The sequence below is a fragment of the Alosa sapidissima genome, chromosome 14 (assembly GCF_018492685.1).
Source record: "Alosa sapidissima isolate fAloSap1 chromosome 14, fAloSap1.pri, whole genome shotgun sequence".
NCBI classification, from domain to species: Eukaryota; Metazoa; Chordata; class Actinopteri; order Clupeiformes; family Clupeidae; genus Alosa; species Alosa sapidissima.
Window position 1 is genome coordinate 27834111 of NC_055970.1, and position 15155 is coordinate 27849265.

The 15155-nt window shown below is 39.0% G+C and overlaps 1 protein-coding gene across 7 annotated transcripts in view; it reads right to left on the reverse strand.

Annotated features, from left to right (window-relative positions):
* The window catches only part of syt13 (synaptotagmin XIII), a 19689-nt gene continuing 4534 nt past the window's right edge, over window positions 1–15155 (reverse strand). For all 7 annotated transcript variants that reach the window (XM_042061217.1, XM_042061219.1, XM_042061221.1 and 4 more), the window contains 5 exons: window positions 10698–10917; window positions 10039–10176; window positions 7313–7614; window positions 4573–4696; window positions 1–2243 (listed from right to left, as the gene is read on the reverse strand). In XM_042061217.1, coding sequence (XP_041917151.1) covers window positions 1939–2243; window positions 4573–4696; window positions 7313–7614; window positions 10039–10176; window positions 10698–10917 — 1089 coding nt within the window. In that variant the 3' untranslated portion in view covers window positions 1–1938. The remainder of the gene's footprint in view (window positions 2244–4572; window positions 4697–7312; window positions 7615–10038; window positions 10177–10697; window positions 10918–15155) is intronic.

A 15155-nucleotide genomic window follows, 5' to 3' on the forward strand; every position in this document is an offset into this window, starting at 1 on the left:
TAGTATGCAGACAGCTGATATGTTTATTTTATTCAACTGTGGTACATATAACCTCCTAAACTACTGTTTGTGATATTAGGAAACAGAAGAACACTGCTGCTTCTACACATATTGCTACTATATTTCAAAGTGTCGAACCGATTACAGTACATTATGTAAATCAAGCCTGTGAGAAATTATTCAACCTTTTTCGAAAACATACTGGCACCAAAGCCTTTGACAAAAGGCTGAATAACTCTTGTGTTCATAAGGTCTGACATCTCCTTAGAGAGGGAGAATAAATTTGGCCTTCAAGCACAGTACACTGGAAAGCGTGACAGGATTGTTTAAGCAGCTTGGGCTGAACTAGCAAGCACTTCTGCTGATCTGTGCCCAGACACATAAGACAGAGTAATGTCTCCTTTACAATTTACATCACATTCAGACTACAGCTGATTGAACAATAGTCAGGGAACATAAATAATGACATTGAGGAAAGATAAATGATGAAGTAAGGTTTGGTAGGTAAGGTTAGGATGACATGACAATGTATGAAGTAAGGTTTGGTAGGTAAGGTTAGGATGACATGACAATGTGAAGATCTCTCTTGAAAAACCAAACAATAACTCAGTCAACAATGCTGCTTTCATAACACAAAAAGCACTTGAAAACATTTTAGGTTTTTAGGTAGGTAGGTTTTAGGGCCCTGAAGCTGGCTAAAGTGTATGGATATAACATGCAGAGATACTTTTCTCTCCATAGAGTCACTGTAGTTCAATGAGAGCTGGTGGAAATCATAAACGATAAGAGTAGCTGATCCATGTGAGCATGTTTCACTATGCTTTTGTTTTTGGTATGCTTGATTAAATATATGCATGATTAAATTGATGCTTGATTAAATCCAGAACCTTCGGTAAGGAACCTTTTACCAGAATTCCGGTAACTTACTGGTTAGCTTGCTGGTTAGAGAACTAATCTTAAGGTCAGATCCCTATAAACCAGATTACATACACAATAACTTAGTTTTGACTTGACCATACCATAAACTATCCATCTTCTTATATTTACTATAATTTACCTGAAACCTGAAAACCTGAAACCTGAATGAACCTGAAAAGTAAGAGGTGCTGTTACCTTGTTTATGTGTTCTGTAAAATTCAGCTTCAGAAGTACTGCTTTTGGTTTTGAGAGCATTTAAACAGTTAAATAGAAACAGAAAAAAAAAATGTGTATTGTATGTGATTTAGTATTGGGCAGTAACATATTTTCATTGCCAAAAGGCCTGCATTGTTTTTTGGAAAGCATTTGTGCAATTGCCTGGCAGATGCCCAAGCAAGCACTTAACCTTGAAGAGGAGGGATGGCTGGAGACGCATGGGATATCAGCCATCTCTTTATTGAGCCATAGTGTATGTGACCAGCTTCTAGAGTCTAAAATACCCTTTATTTAAAGTGGTGCTTTAATCTTAGAAATGATCTTTAAATATTCACAATTTTAAGCATGGAAACTTTGTGTATGATCAATGTGATGGGTTGAACATGGCTAATGATGCTAACAAAAAAATATTTGTAGAGAATATTTAACTGATATAACACCATAAGGGGTCTTATCAGTAGGCTACTCTAAACTCATAGCAGGATTGTCTAGCCATGATTCACTTTTGTGTCCCAGTCACTAACCAAGATAGACTGTGATAAGCCCCCTTAAAATAATCCCATGTGGAATATAAACACAGAGCAAATGTATGTATGTATTACAAAAATATGATACTTTTGAATCAGGTAACTGTGCATGTTTGGGTCCATTCTTCAAAGTGTGCAAAATGAGTACCTGTGAGAACCCAAGTGAAAGACACCCCCACAAACACAAACCAAGAGAACATATGCAGTTGTTCAGGCCTGTGAGTGTGGCTTAACAGACACATCAGAAGTGATGAGTTGGGAGAGTATGAGGGAGGTCTCAGGCAAAGAGAGGATGCCACATAGCGATCTGCTTGCGAGGGTTGTCTAGCATCTGCTGCCAGTGCTGAAGGCCAGTGCCAGAGGCCTGAAGACCCAACTGGCAGTGGCCAAGGGGCTCCAGCTGCCCCTGCCCAGTCTGGTTGAACAACTCTAAGTCCAAGCTGGACTTGGCCAGCATCTCACGGGGAACCTCCAGCATCATCATCTCATTCCAGACAGGGTTGATCTTGTGCTTGACTCGTCGCGTCTGCTTCTTCTTCAGCTTGGTGGACTGGTGCTTCAGGGCCAGCTTTACAGAAAGGTCTGAGGAGAGGATGAAGAATTAAAGAACAGGGAACACGGTTCTACTGAAATCAGTCAAATGGGTCAAATCAGTCAGTGGATGGTAATGTTGCTTGCGTATTGCAATATCATGAGTCCTTGTGAATAACCATATTTAGTGAGTTGTTTCCGCATTTGTCTCCACAATATTCAGAAGTAACATAATAAATAACACATTTATTGTGAAGTTACACTTGAGGATGGGGTCAATCGTCATAATATACTTGAAAACTTAGAAAATTACATGTTTTCCATGAAAGTACCATGAGCTTGAAAATGACACACTCAGGTAATCCAATATACAAATCCAAACATTAAAGTCCATAAATAAAGTAATGTGTAATAAAGTGGAACGACACAAGAAAAAAGTATTGAACATGCCTACTAACATTTCTTAAATACTTTGTGGAAAAGGCTTTGTTTGTAATGACAGCTTCAAGATATTTCCTGTATAACAAAACTAATCAGTCGCAGTATTCAGGTGTAATTTTGGCCCATTCTTCTAAACAAATCTTGAAGATTCCAGGGGTCCCTCTTGTGAATCCTGATTCGAGAAATCTTCAATTGGATTTAAGTCAGGGCCTTGATTTCCTTTATCTGAAACCAATTGAGAGTTTCCTTTGCTGTATGCTTTGGATCATTGTAATGCTGGAAGGTCCACCCACATCTCATCCTCATCATCATGGTGGATGGCAAGATTCTCCCGGAAAAAATGGCTCCATTCTTCATTCCTTTAACTGTATGAAGTCTGCCAGTACCATGAGATGAAACACAGCCCCTTACCATGATGCCTCCACCTCCAAACCTCACTGTTGGTATGGTATTTTTAGGGTGATGTACAGTGTCATGTCTCTTCCAAACATGGTGTGTAGTATGATATCCAAAAAGTAAAATTTTGCTCTAGTCTGACCAGACTACATTCTTTCAGTATTTCACAGGCTTGTCCAAATGTTGTGTGGCAATCTTTAAACGAGCTTCAACATGTTTTTCCACAGTAATGGAGTCATGCGGGGTGAGCGTGCATAAAGGCCATGGAGGTGGAGTGCATTACCTATGATTTTCTCTGTAACAATTGTACCTTCTGCCTCCAAGTCTTTCTGGAGCTTTCTCCAACTGGTCCTTGGCTCTTGGGCTACTTTTCTGTCTATCCTTCTGACTCCCTGGTCAGAAATCTTGCAAGGAGTTCCTATGGCCGGTTGATAATGCAGTTATGTTCCTTCTACTTGCAGATAATGGTCCCAATGCTGCTTACAGAAAGATTCTGAAGTTTGGAAATGCATGGGGCAGCCGTGGCCTACTGGTTAGCGTTTCGGACTTGTTACTGGTTGCCGGTTCGAACCCCGACCAGTAGGCATGGCTGAAGTGCCCCTGAGCAAGTGTGTACTTCACCTCACTGTGTGTTCACTGTGTGCTGAGTGTGTTTCACTAATTCACGGATTGGGATAAATGCAGAGACTAAATTTCCCTCACAGGATCAAAAGAGTATATATACTTATACTTACTTATACATCTGTAACCAGTTCCATCAATATTTTTTGCAACAATAAGGTTGCAAATGTCTTAGGAGAGCTCTTTGGTTTTACCCATCATGAGATGTTTCTTGTATGACACCATGGTGACGAAAAAACTTTTTATAACCCATCAAAATGTACTAACCCAGCTTATATTAATATAGGAGATAGGAGGGATAATTACTCTCTAACTACTTACAGATTCCAGCTCGTTCTTTGCCTTTGCTTGCCTTGGTGTACTGTTTTTTCTTAGCAGGTTCAATATTTTTTTCCTCTGGCATTCCCCTTTATTACACATAACTCTACTTATAGACTTTAATGTTTATATATATATATACAGTATATATATATGTGTGTGTGTGTATTTCCTGAGTTAGTACCAATGTCTGGTGAAAATTCCATGCGAATAGCCTCACTTACGGAAAACAATGCTGTATATTTTAAACAGGGCTTCAAACCAGAATTTTTCCTAATTTCCTAATTTAACTTTGCCTATATTGGGCTTACTTGAATTGGTTAGAACCAAAAATCTCAAACGGTTAATAATGTTTCATGTAATGCTGTGTGATATAACAAGAAGCAGGTATAACTTCCGGACTTCAAAAAAAATGTCTATTGATACATGTTTTACTCTAGCCTCTATTGTCACAAAACATTACCAAGCCACATTGTACCATACAAGCATTGCTGTACTTGTACACCTAAACAATCAGTTTCTAGCAGTTCCAAAAACCTCTCTGTTCATCCGGTTTATGCAGACAGACAGAAATAATTGAGTGTGTACCTGCATGTGTTCTTACCTATGTTGTTTTTCAGCCTGTCAGATTGGAGGCCCCTCGCCTTCATGACCACAACACCCAGCCTGTTAGCAGCTGGCAGGTAGCTAATCGACAAGAGAATCTCACCTGCAGATTCGGCCACCTCCTGTTGTTTGGAGTAAATACACAATTCTAATTAATATGGTATATGAGAGAACACTCTATCATAATTAATGCTAAAGGTCACTGAGAGTGGACATGACTGGCCTCATGTTAAAGGTCAAACACTTTCTGCTCTGGCTAGCGGGCACATCAATGAATATGTATGAAGACATCCCAAACTGAATACGTTATCAGCGAATATCTATGAGGTTGATAACTTGCAGGTGTACTTCACACACAGATGGACAAATCACATGCTTTTAGCCATCATTCCATTTCCATTTCCAGAGAGAAACATTATTGTTATCAGATAGATAATTCATCCATGGCATCATCCATTTAAAAATAGGAAAAGAGGTTTCATTAATGTAAGACTGCTAGAACGTCACAGAAGACCATTGAGAGATTTGATTAAAATAGGTTGAGGGCATATCTCTTTCAAACCTGCACAGCATAGATGATTTCATAACTAGGAAATATGATGAATGATGAATGATGAGAGAGAATAAATAGAGAGGTCCTGCATGACTCAAAAAGGATCATGCCACAAAGACGTGAATGCAGTGCAGGGTCTTTCTGAATCAGTGTAAGTACACATTTGATCTAGACTGAGTTACGTTGCTGAGTTGTAATTAGAGCTAGTATTAGAGTTTAGTTATTAGAGTTAGTAGAATGTAAAAGGTAAAGCAGCTGTCAGGGGTTGTCTCTTAATAATATAATGTTGAACTTTATTGGGCAAATTTTATTTCATTATAGCACTTGGCAAATAAGCCTGGTGTGAATCTAAAGAGTGTCTCTCTATATACTGGCTGAATTTATTGATAAGGTCATTGATTTCCTACTTCAATCTATGTTACACATACTCCACTGAGACAGATACAATTACACTTGTGAAAGCAAACACTTTGTGTGACCTGCACTTTAAATCATGTTTTGAAGGCATGTTCTGTGGAGAAGAAATGTTAAAAATATATTTGACATATGACTCAAAATGTTGAATTTGCATGTGTTAGTCTCCTCTGTTCCATCTGCTGTCTTATCCGTGCAATTTTTAAATAAGGAAACGGGAGGCCTCTGGATGTACAAACTGTTAAATAATTTATGGCCACGCTTTGCAGTTACGCAGTACTTGCGTCACAGCCCTCCCCATTTGCCAATCCCACCTTCCTGCCTCTTCACCTTCTGTCCTCCTAGGGGACACTCATCTACTCCCTCAAATCCTTTACTACACACATTTGTTTTCAGTAAACTCTAAATCAACCTAAATTCAGCTGTGCTTTTTATTCTCAGCTTTTATAATTCAACCTTCAAAATGCATGGTTCCTGAAAATAATGCATTGAGTCTGTAATTCCTTATGGCACATCTATGAAACAAAAAAGAGAGAAGCAAGCCCTGAGGGACTCTCTGATGACGCACACTGTCTCCTGCCTGCAGAGCTCCCACTTGCTGTCGACAGTCGACAGGGCAGGACAGGTGGATGTTAGCACACTGCACACACACACACACACACACACACACACACACACACACACACACACACACACACACACACACACACACACACACACAAAGACACACACATACACATTCACACACACCACATATGCCTCATTAGATACTGATCTGTGAGTATTTCTGTCCACATCACTAGAAGGACTTAGGGAGCAACGATGGGGAGAACAGCTTGGTAAATAAATGCTATCGTAAAAGGACCAATTTCCACCCCTTTCATTCGATAATTCGAAAACAAAGATGTTTTATAATACTTCAAAATAATATTTTATATTGAACCTTACATTTTCCAGTAGCCATACAGTGTGTATATTTAGACAAAATGTGGTTCTCTCTTACCGGGAGGATCTATTGCCTAAAATAACCAATTTTGTTTACTGTGCTTGGAGTCTGGTACTGGGCTGGTGGGCTCTATTTCCGCCCACTCACTCCGCCCATCAAGGTACAATGAGGCACATTAAAATGTAGTGGTGCATTGAAAACCACATTCAGACTCACTTTTATTCCCCCAAGACCCCTACCTCACTAGGTAATCAGCTCATTAGCTCAGATGAAAATAAAAAATTCCACAGGAGCTCCAAGTGGTTTTGAACACACAGCCTTACAACACTGTTTACAGCTCTTTGAGTCAATGTACAATGCCATTTTTGGTACAAAGATAATTTAGATACCCTTATGGGGTGGGTGCTTGTGTTTCTTTAGGAGTCCGCCATCTTGGTTTTAATAGAAATTCATATTAAGTGACACATACACGTAAAAGGGCGAAAATAGGGCACGGGCGGTAATAGGTCACTTTCCGATATATGCGTAACATAAGAAATGTCAATTCACACTCCTGGCTTGGATTACATGCCCCAACAAAATGAAGGGGAAGATGCTGTGGATGGTTTACCTCTTGATCTAATAGCAGTTTACTAAAATAAAGCTTAATCATGACTAACATCTAGATGAGGGAGTAATCACACAAAAATGTACACTACGTGCTCGTTCTCAAGCTACATGCAGCTTCAAAACAAAAATGATTGAAGACAAACCTCTAGACTCATCAATAGCTTATGAGCATAGATTACCACAGATCACTTCCACTTATTAGTTGATGAGGTGTACCTGTTTTGGAGGTTGAAGATCAACCCAACAGTCTGCATCTGACATCATGCCCACATCGGCCAGCTTAAACCTCATGACACCCAAGTTGGTGTTGCGGGAAAATCGGTCACAGCTGTGAAGGGCCAGAGACACCTCTCCCTCCACCTGGTACCCATCTGGCAGGGGGAAGATCAGGTCTTCTCCCCACTGAACGTGACCCATGAGGCGGCGCACTGAGGTCTGAGCCTGCCTCTCCCTCCCCTCTGTGGTCAGCAGGCCTGCGATGTAGCCCTCACCACCCTCCTCCACCGCCACGTGCTCCGCTGTGAGGAGGACAATCAGAGAGTGAAGAGCTGCAGCGTGCACAGTGTGGAAAATAAACATTAGAATGGTGGAGGAGAGAAGTTGAGAGAATCTGTGCTGATGCATTACCAAGAGAAATTGTGAATTAATGCTTCAACAACAGTGCAAAAATATGTAAAATTATTAACTGAACAAATCAGTAGTTACTGAACATTTGTATTTTGTTCAAAAATATAACAACATAAAATATTTTGTCACCAAGGAAGGCTATTATGTTCAATATGAAAAAAATATTTTCTCACAATACAGAAAAACAGTAACAACAGTCACACATCATTACAAATGCATACCAGCATCTTGTTCCCTAGGGGAGGAAAGTGTCATTTGAATTATCTAATCCAACCAAGCAAAACTAATACATAAGATTTGTGGACTAACTGCATTTAGCATTAGGTGGAAAAGATTGGAATCTTTATATCTTTATGCTAATGTTGTTTGATTGAGTGATTTTGCTGTGATAATGGATAGCCTTATTTCATTTTATTTTAATTTCACACTGTCAGCACTTTTGGTTTTGTATCTATAAGACACACTGTTTTAGAGAGGCTGCAATCTCATCACCTTGGTTTGGCATGTTGTAGGCCTATGTAGGTAATATTTTAATGAATTACACTGTAAAAGATGTGGTGTGGGGGTTGTCATGCCGACAGATACATTCAAGCGTCACTGCATTCTGAGGGTGGTGATAGCTTGAGGCACTGTCAGTTGAAAAGAATGTGTGCACACATTTAATTAGTTGTGTGTGTGGTGGTAATGCTATGCTGACGTTTATGTCAGTCGTTTGAGTGGACAAGCATTCTTGCCATAATGCAAACACAAACAGATATACCACAACAGTCAACTGATTATCAAGACCTTTGAAGACATTTTGACAACTGAGTGCAAAAGCCTGTTTTATTGAATATTTATTATTGAAATTTTTGTTATGTTTCAAATTTTTGTTATGTTTCATTTTCTTAAAATGGATTTAATTATTTTTTCCCTCATCAAGTCATTGGATACCTGTCTGACCACTTGATGAGGGAAAATAATTAATTAGATCCATTTTAAGATGAGTCTGAAACATTACAAAATGTGGAAAACTTGAAAGGGTCTGAAAACTTGAAAGGGTCTGAAAACTAACCCATCAGATCATTACTTCATTAGATTCACTGTGCACCTCCTGGATAACCCAGCAGCTCCTCCTCTGACAATTTCGATCCAGCGTAACATCAGAAGCCTCTCCAAGCAACCATTTTGCAATATTAGTAACATCTGCTTTATCTACTCCAAGTTCATTCTCATCACTTGAGGTTAATGATGCTACAGAGACTCTTTGCTCTACACTGGCATCTTGTCTGAATGCAGCATGTCCTCTTTCCACAAGACCCACTCGTTCTAAACCTCGTCATCCATGGCTGACAAACAGTATACGCTCAGTACAAAAGGAACTTAGAGCTGCTGAGAGGAAATGGCGTAAATCCAGAGATAACAATGATCTCAGTAACTACCAGTCTGTGCTATCATTTTTTTCATCCACTGTTACACTTGCAAAAAAGGCATTCTATCAGAGCAAGATTGCGAGCACCACTGACAGTAGAAAACTGTTCTCCACTTTCAAGTCTCTTCTCAATCCTCCACCACCATCAGCTACTTCACTGTCAGCAGCTGACTTTGCAACATTTTTCATTGAAAAAGTTGCTAAAATAAGTGCTCAGTTTGATGAACCTATCAGGAGGGCTTTGCCTTGTGTTGGCATGATGGCATCGTTGGACTCTTTCTCTCCTGAGGAAGCGGATGAGGAAGCAGTCTCTCAACTGCTTCAGCGAAGTCGTCCAACAACATGCCCTTTGGATCCTGTCCTGTCTACTCTTCTACAGCCTATTACACCTGCTGTTCTACCGGCAGTCACATATGTGTTTAACACTTCACTCTGGTTCTGGAGTTTCAGTTCAGTTCTGGAATAGTTCCTTCTTCTTTTAAACAGGCAGTGGTTACACCTTTGCTAAAGAAAAGTACACTTAATCCAACTGATATGAAGAACTACAGACATGATGTCTTCTTCCTTTCTTGTCATGCCTAAATTCTGCTTACTGCACATTAATTATAGTCTAATATAATATTCAGTATTCATTATTGAACGCTTAGCTGGAATGATGATCATCCTATTTTAAAAGCAGACATTCCTGCGAGCATGTAATTGGGCTGCAGGTACAAGAATGACATGTTTGAATGGGCACTGCACTAGTTTTTTTTTTTATACATTTACAAAACACCTGCTTTTTTGTGGAGTATTGAAGTATTGTGTGTAGATTGATGAGAAAAAAATAACTGAATGTGCTTAAAGATGAGTCTGAAACATAAGAAAATGTGGAAAACGTATGGGACCAGAGATGCTGGCTTACCTTCTATCACTGTGACATGCAGTTCTTTGTTTTGCATGTTATAGGTGAGAGAAAAGTGCAGCTTTGGATGGATGATAGAGCTACTTGTTGTCATCCCATTGCTCAGTTCAGAGCCACAAGGTGTGTCATCCGTGGAATCTGGAAAATAAGGACCAACACCGACATCTGATTCCAGAAGTTACAGTATTCTGTCATTTAAAAATTATCCGATTTTTAAAATCTGATATATGGGCTAATATTGAAAATGTAAAAGTGTAACACAATACACCAGCTCAATTGTCTGTCCAATTCCCTGATTAAAGCCCTGACTCTGTAACTTATCCTCATTAGTTATTCTGTATCTGGAGGCATTCATTTGTCAATTCTGCAGGGGGAACTGAGTATCATTGCAAGCATTGAAAACATTTAGTGTCCATAAGGGATAATGTATAGAACACCGGAAAATTATCGGAAAATAAGTCCCGACGTGTCTTTGTGCTGTCACAAAGCATTGCCTATAATGGGATACATAGTGCATCTTATCTTATAAACTGGATTAGTTACAGTTAGTGAACAATATGTAGAATAACAGTATATTGATGAGGGATCAGTTAAACCACATTTGATTTATACTGTATATAAGATTGATACCAAGGTGAATTCTAACTTTATTTATTTACCCTCTCTGGGGATGGCAAAGTCTTCTTCTGGTCCATCCGTTGCTTGGTTACAAGAATCAGACTCTTTGGCAGTTTCCTTCGGTGTCATTTGTTTTGTTTTTCCAAGGTCAGCACAGTTTAAGACTTCAGGTGAAGTGACTGATGGTGTAGGCTTGTAGGTTTTGGGGAAATTCAGCAGGGCTTTTGGCTGAATTGGTTCTGTGGATTTTTCCACTCTGAACTGAAAGAATATGGGGGAAAAAATGATGACTGTGTTGTGCAATACAAAAAGTCTTGTTTCTATTCACTAGGCCTACATTCAGTACACTTGACTTCACTTCTTAGGGCGCACTCACACTATGCCATCCATACCGTACCTAAATGTTTGAAACCCAAAGTATGTTTGTTTGTTTGACCAGTGTGATCGTTCCGTACCGTACCGTGGACTCGGGGCACAGCACGGTTGGGCTTATGATCGCACCTTGATTCTATAACACAGCAGCTCAACCATGCCTGGGTACAGTACAAGTGAACCGTGCCCAGTGTGAGTGCGCCCTTACAGTGCACATATAAATAATCAGACATCACAATTCATTCCCCTACAAAATATACCCTATGGCACACACACACACAAACACTTGCACTTATAAAATAATAAAATGAGTATATTGTACAGCATATTGTCTGCAAATGATCTGTGTATTGTCTTTAGCATTAGAGTGTCATGACGACGCCAGTTCCTGCTCCTACTCCACCCCAAACGACTGTCCCCACTAAAAAAGAAGCTTGAAGTTACAATACAAACAAGCAACACTCTAATCCCACAAAACAGTTTACATTTTCAAACTCCTAATGAGAGTAGCTGGAGGTGGAGTGGTTGACAGGTAGCAGTGACATTTCAATTCGCACCAGGAGAGCTTGAATGGAGCTTTGTAGATTTGTTGAAAATGAGCTTTGCTCAAGATCACATCTTTCAAATATGTTTCCACACACACTACACAGACCTACAGTACATTATCGAGCTCTTGCGTAGACCCCCTCCTGAGTGGCTGAGTCATTCATATCCTCATCACAGAGTCTTGTCGGTATGCAGTAATTCTGTATTAGTGCCTATTTTCTCCTACTCAGGCAACGTAGTATTTAAGAGATTCAGAGAGGGATAGAAGTTTAAAGACAAATGGATCCATAATGGAGTCAGAAGGTGAAAAAAGATCACCAATAACTAAGATGTAGATTAGCCAAAAATATACAACAGCAATGTGAAGTCAGGTATTTTACAGACCACACAAATTCACAGACGGGTATTAGATTTAGTCAGGGGGGCACAACATTATATTTATGTCATGGCAGTGTGGGAGAGAAACTGATTTGAAGAGGAAGAGATTTCAAAAGAAAGATATAGGCGTAGATAGATAATTAACAGTAGGCTACTCAGCTACTCATCAGGAATTAATATTTTCTTCATTTGGAAAATGGTTTTATTTATAGCCAGGCCATGAAGGTCAGCCACTAGTGTTACCTTCTATGATTACATTATTTCAAATTGTTAATAGACAGTGGTATTACAAGGACGTCATCTTGAGTTGGACAACTGTATACAACTAGAACAGATACAGTATGACTGGATGAGCAATTATGGGCTACAATTATGGGCTACAATTGCAACTAGACTAACCTGTTTCTAGCATTTACTGTCTCATTATAACAAACAAACTCAGAGAGTGCTTTGGCTGCTGATGTTTCTGATAGACAGCCATTTACATCACTCGCTAGCCTATTGCACTCAATCTAAAGCCAGAGCGTGATGGAGATGTGGCCTTTTCCTTTTTTATCATAGTGACTGAATTGTGAGTGTGAGTCATGCCTTACTCTGAGACACCATCTGTGTTCTAAAGGAGGGCCCTTGAGTCAAGCTCTTGGAAAGTCATGTGTGTTTGGTGTGATATGTTATCTCAACTGGATGACTCTACAAAGAAAATAATCTTTTGCACCAACTAATGGACATATTTTCAATATTTCCTATTTGTTTTGACAGCTTCTTGTCTTTTTTAAGGTATTTTTCATTTGCACAGAAAGAGAGATGTGGGTTGTGAGCATAGCCTTTAAAATGATTAGTGACAACTCATAAGCCCAATAGATCTTTTAGCTTGCCTCACATGCTTTTTGCCTTGATTCTTTTCATTTTTCATTGCAGCTGTAGCTAAAATAACAATCAGCAGTGAGAAACTACCAATATATTACCTCCTAACAAATCAGTCAGCAGATATGAGTCTCTTCCTGTGGTGCACAAAATCCTTTATTTATTTGACTGTCAAGCAACTGTTGCAGCATAGGGAAAATGTCTTTCGCACCTTTGATGATGCTTTAATTTACAAATAACGACACTATTTGTTCACTACACTATAATTCAAATTTAGTTTCACAGCCCTGTACATGCAAATGAAATGGAAATGTGTATGTGAAATGGGTTAGAACTTATTATGAAAATACATACACATATGATGTACTTATGCTAGCAATAACAAAACATGAATGGCACTATGTCTCTGTATACACATGAATGCTTTGTTTCTTTTTTGATTGTCTCTCTGAATTTAGAATTGGGGGAAATGTTGGTGTAAGTGTGCAATTCATTGAGATGACACATTGAATTATTTATTTTTGAAATCAGCTCTTTATAAGTAATAATCAATGATTTTCCTCAGGCATCATACTCCAGCAATGGGAGACAATACTCAGACCAAAGCTGCATCGGTTGAGTCCAGGGTATCCTTCAGCCAAAACAGATCTAATAATAGAATCACAGTCCTTCAGTCCTTACAGCTGAGAACCTCTGATTAAAACAAATGGCTCCCTGCTGGCTTGCCAAATGGCAATGCTACTATTTGATGTCATGCCATTAGCCTGAAGATTGCCACACAGTATTCTGTATGGCAAAATTAAATGGGAATAAAACTGAGATCTGTTTTCCAAAAACAACAAAATACCTTATGGAGCAGATGTATTTAAATCCCTTGATATAATAGAATATTGTATTCTGAATATGCATATAGCCTATCCTATCGATCCTTATTAAACACATATCATAATCTGCTGTTATGGAGGAGGGGATCCTTCAATAGAGTCAATAGATTGGGTAACAGTGAACCATTGGGTTGCTATCTCACTCCAGCTGAGGTCTGTATGATAATTAACAACTGTGCTTGGTGGTGATACACTGTGAGAAGGATACTGCAGTGGCAAACCATCAAGGTGCTTCTCTCTGTTTGACCAATTGTGGGCATCTGGATGCAGTTTTCTAAATACAGCCTCTGAAACACTTCTCAACAATATGCGGTGTGGAGAGGCCACGTGTCAAAATGCAACCCCCAAAATGGTTTCAACTCCAGCCAACATGCGGTTATATGCACATAATGGTGGATAGACACTCAAGGTAGTGTGCTGAAAACAAAAGGACAGGGGATATGATCCCATTAATCTGGAGATGTCTGCAGTCCTCACTAGTCCATCCAGATAGTCTAGGTTGCTCTAATCATGAAGTCATCCCCATAGTCAAGTTCTCACATTGGACCACCAGTTCAGCAATGAATAACAACAGCGACCTGGCAATACAATTCCACAACCGCAGAAACAATTTAAATAGGCCTACAATTTCTGTAAAAGCTGTTTAGCTCATGATTGTGAATCTGGCAGAGAGTCTGTTAAATCCTAATTTTATGAGCACAGTAGGGAGTGGAGTAATAAAAGCTTTTTGCCCGAGACACAACTTACTGCTCAGTTTTTCTTTCACTTAATTTGGCTACTCTTAGCTCCTTTTTCTCATTGAACTTTTTCATAATGCTGCTAAACATGTGAGCACAAATCACTCTTATTCTTCCAGAATCAGATAGGCCTTTGAACAGAATATTAGTTTTGCACGTAAATCACAAGGAATTAATTAATTAAGGAACGAATGATTGCATCTCACAAAAAACAAGTCTGGACTTAAATTGGAATTATGCATTCATACAAAAATAATTGAAGCAATTCAAATTCTGTATAGATTATTACTGATCTGCTGTTCACCTCTCAAGGAAGTGTGAAGAGGTAAAGAGGTATGACATACAACACATTTTTATGTAATCATTATTTACAAATGTTTTGTTTCTATTAAAGTTGGGCCTACATTTTATTCACTCGTAGAAGTGATAGAAATGACTAAGCTGTGTGGTCAAATAAATGACTCAGGCTGTCTCAATGGAGTCTCAATGGAGAGTCAATGGATACAAAACACTTACAATCCTAAACATGACAAATCATGTTAAAGGCAACTTTATATGGCAAAGGCAAAAAGTAAAGCCTCAGATATTTTTAAATATTAGTTTCGGATTTGAAGAAGAACCGTGACTGTGTGTATCTATGTATTTCATGTCTGTGAGGCTTGTATTGTATGTGGAAACAAATTTCCTATGTAAGGACAAATAAACTAACTAACTAACT